This window comes from Stegastes partitus, unplaced genomic scaffold (assembly GCF_000690725.1).
Source record: "Stegastes partitus isolate 25-593 unplaced genomic scaffold, Stegastes_partitus-1.0.2 Scaffold2663, whole genome shotgun sequence".
Taxonomy (NCBI): Eukaryota; Metazoa; Chordata; class Actinopteri; family Pomacentridae; genus Stegastes; species Stegastes partitus.
In genome coordinates this window covers 75,324-78,569 of record NW_007580394.1, presented here as the reverse complement: position 1 = coordinate 78,569, position 3,246 = coordinate 75,324, and the positions used below count along the sequence as shown (strand labels likewise).

The 3,246-nt window shown below is 41.4% G+C and overlaps 1 protein-coding gene across 1 annotated transcript; it reads right to left on the bottom strand.

The window, feature by feature from the left end:
* Positions 1-1,739: 1,739 nt before the first annotated feature.
* LOC103375553 (leucine-rich repeat-containing protein 18-like) lies at positions 1,740-2,761 on the bottom strand. Its single transcript, XM_008305862.1, has 2 exons — positions 2,675-2,761; positions 1,740-2,144 (listed from the first exon to the last, which is right to left on the bottom strand). The coding sequence occupies exons 1-2, from the start codon at positions 2,759-2,761 to the stop codon at positions 1,740-1,742; spliced, it is 492 nt and encodes a 163-aa protein (XP_008304084.1).
* Between the last annotated feature and the right edge of the window lie 485 nt (positions 2,762-3,246).

Genomic DNA, 3,246 nt, shown 5'->3' with positions numbered 1-3,246 from the left:
GAGGCAATGGTGCTAACCACCGACCTACCTTGCAGCCCATGGTTTGTCTATTCTTGAAAAAAGCATACAGTTTGGCACAACACAAACGCATTAAATACAAATATAGAGAAACACACATCTTGCAAGGCACTACAGTGACTGCAAAAACTATCTTTTTGGAAATGTGAAGTGTAAGAAAAGTACAACATTAACACATATAATTGTTTCACAGTTACTTTGTTGTGACATAGTAGAGTTGTCGTTCAGAGGTACCATCTTGGTTCTTGTCTTTGAGTTACAGCAAACAAGAATCATGTATAAACTAAACAGAAAACAGCTTTCACTCTGGGAATTCTGTGTTGCATTCTTTTCTAAAGTTATGAGACATCTGAGAAACAGATTGTCAAAAAGAATCAGAACTGATGAAGCAGAATAACATATTCTGATTTCATCCTATCAACTCAATACCATCCCAGCATTGCTGATATTTATTTGTTTAAGTGGCTTTGTTTACTTTCAAGCCTAAGTTACATTATGCTGCAAATAAATCAAGTTATCCTCGTTGTGCTTGTTGAGCATATGTTCAACTGCTCGTTGTACTCACATAGTTGCTGTGCAGATCCAAAACACAGATGTTGATGAACAGATCAATAAAATCTGGAATCTTCCTTATCAGGTTCCTGCTCAGGTTCAGTTCGTTGATCTCACACAGCTTCTGGAGGCACTTTGGCACTGCGTGGATCTCCTTGAAACTGAGGTCCAGCTGCCATTTACCATCCAGCGTCCGCTTCGTGCTGTTCTGAGCCATCTTCAAGGTAATAGTCTTACCTTTAGCCTGAGGTTTTCTTTTTTTTCCCTTGGCCATGCTGCTGCTGCAGGGAGACACAGAACAGTGATGGGGTCTGTAGTTAACAGCATCTGGGAACGTGACAACAGAACTGACAGTGGAACCCATCTACAAGATTGTGTTACCCACCACAGTTCAGCCAGCTGTAACTGTAGACAAAGTGTAGTTTTACCTGTATCCTTAGAACAAGCAAGGCTACTGCTGTTTAGTGTGAGTGTACTTTATAGCTGGGGCCAACCACAGCAGGCCAGTTTGTTCTTCTGGTGTTTGTATTTGGAAGAAAGTTTGAAAAATGACAGCAATGTTGTTGATTGATTGCAGTAGAGGATGTGATTTTCTTCAGAAGCCTTCCCAAAAAAAAAAAAAAACTACCAAAAAAAAACAGCAACAACAAAAAAATGTTGTTTTTTTTTCTCATCTGCTCAACACATATTTGGTTATATTAATTTACCTTTTGAATCAAATCAAAATCTATCCGGGATAATGTCGTCCCCTCCAGCTGTATGTCCGTCTGGGATGTTGTCATGGAGTCATGTTTCTGTTAAAGCAAACACACGGTGTAGGGGTTCAGCCGAAATGATGAGAAGCCTGGACTGATGGTCCAACACTTTTAATCTCTCCTCCTTTTCTCCGATGACAAGAGCTAGACAAAAACATACAACATCAACACATTGAGATTAGCTCAGCACATTGCTAAAATTAGCCCACACTAAACATAAAATAAATGGACAATTAGACACAATTAGTGGCGGCTGGTGACATTTTTGGTGGGGGGACGCAGTCCGCAAATGACCTTTTATTTAAAATCAGAAATTAGAATATGAGTCACATCAGGTACAACTATTTACAGCACTGCAAATTGTCCACCTTTGGAGGATATTCTAATCAGAATCTAATTTAACATTATCNATGTCTACATCTCAGCCTTGTTGTCAGTTAGGCACTTCTTCTGGCAGTCCTCACACAGAAACCTTTCTGTGACCACGAAAATACTCTCTGTTGTCATGACTGAGTCCTGGCTGGGTGTCTGCTCGGTGACGATGGGATTCCTGTCCAGGCTGACCTTCTCCAGGTTGTTCAGCCTCGACAGGCAGTTTGGGACGCGGGTGAGTCGGTTGTCAGAGAGACCGATGTAGCGAAGCTCCTTCAGCTCACCGATGGAGGCGGGCAGCGCCTCCAGCTGGTTGAGACCCAGGTAGAGCGTGCGAAGCTTTGCCAGCAGGCCGAGCTCGCTGGGGAGGCTTGTCAGACGGTTGTTACACAGGTTTAGAACCAGCAGGTTCTGCAGGCGGCCGATGGTCACGGGAAGCTCCTCCAGCTGTAGTGGAGGCAGGAACACAATAAGTAACAGACAGTATCGAGATATGCAACATCCACTGTAGTCTTCATGCTTTTTTGTTTTAGTGTATTGCAACACAGACAGTTGTCTTTTATAAAATTCTCATTTTGGATGATACATTACACATTCAACACCACAGCATGGACACAGTCATGCAGCTTAAACTGAATACCAGCTGTGCAATTACCCCAAAGCCTATGACTCTCAGAGAGCTGTTGTTACTGTGGTGTTTGTAGTAATTTAATTAACTGCAAATCTGAATGCAACATTAAAATCACAAGCCTTAAAGTGACATTAGCATAACTAGATAACCTTCAAGCCTCACCTCTTACACAGGCCTTTATGTGAAAGCTAATCTTTACAACATGTATTCCCTGTCTTCCAAATTACATGTTTTTTTCTTTCAGTATGTGCTACAGCTGCTCCTACAAAGTACATACACAATGCACACAGTTGGGACACACTACTTAGTCACAATCCCCTTTGCTCACATTTCCATCACAGCCTACAGTGTGAAATCTGAAGTCAAAGAAATGTGGAACAGCATCGGTCGTATGGAACCATTTGCTACAGTTAAGTGTGCCATCATCTGCCATCGTGTCCTCTGTCGTCTGTCAAATGAACTGCAGTCCGTCTGTGCTCCCTCAGTGGCTCAAGCTTGTTTACACTCATGAGAATCTGTGACGTATGTGACATATTCTCCGCTGTGCAGAGGATTGTGGGTCAGAATGGCCAGAAAAGCAAGTGCTGGTTTGCATAATGCAAAATGCTGCTGCATGCTGTGGGACATTCTGGTATTTCTGGCAATTTGCATTTGACATACTATGTATTGGGACAGACTGAATCTATTTCTGGCCTATGATATAGTGTGGTGGAATGGGTATTGAAATGTAGCCAGTATTTCAGTTTATCTTGGGCTTACTTAAGTTTTCACAGACTAATATCAAATAATACATTCATTCAATGTATTTATATGTTTACATTTAAGTATGCAATTAAGTATGCATTTGTTTTATTCATGTTGGGGGAACATTAATCTGATTATACAATCACATTGTGAGGATTTCACCTTTTTGAAGAC

Excerpts from the sequence above, each read along its gene's own strand:
- LOC103375553 (XM_008305862.1), bottom strand. The coding sequence starts at position 2,761 with ATGGCAGATGATGGCACACTTAACTGTAGCAAATGGTTCCATACGACC. Across the intron at positions 2,145-2,674 it reads TTGACTTCAGATTTCACACT|CTGGAGGAGCTTCCCGTGAC; the intron begins GTAGGCTGTGAT and ends CCTCCACTACAG.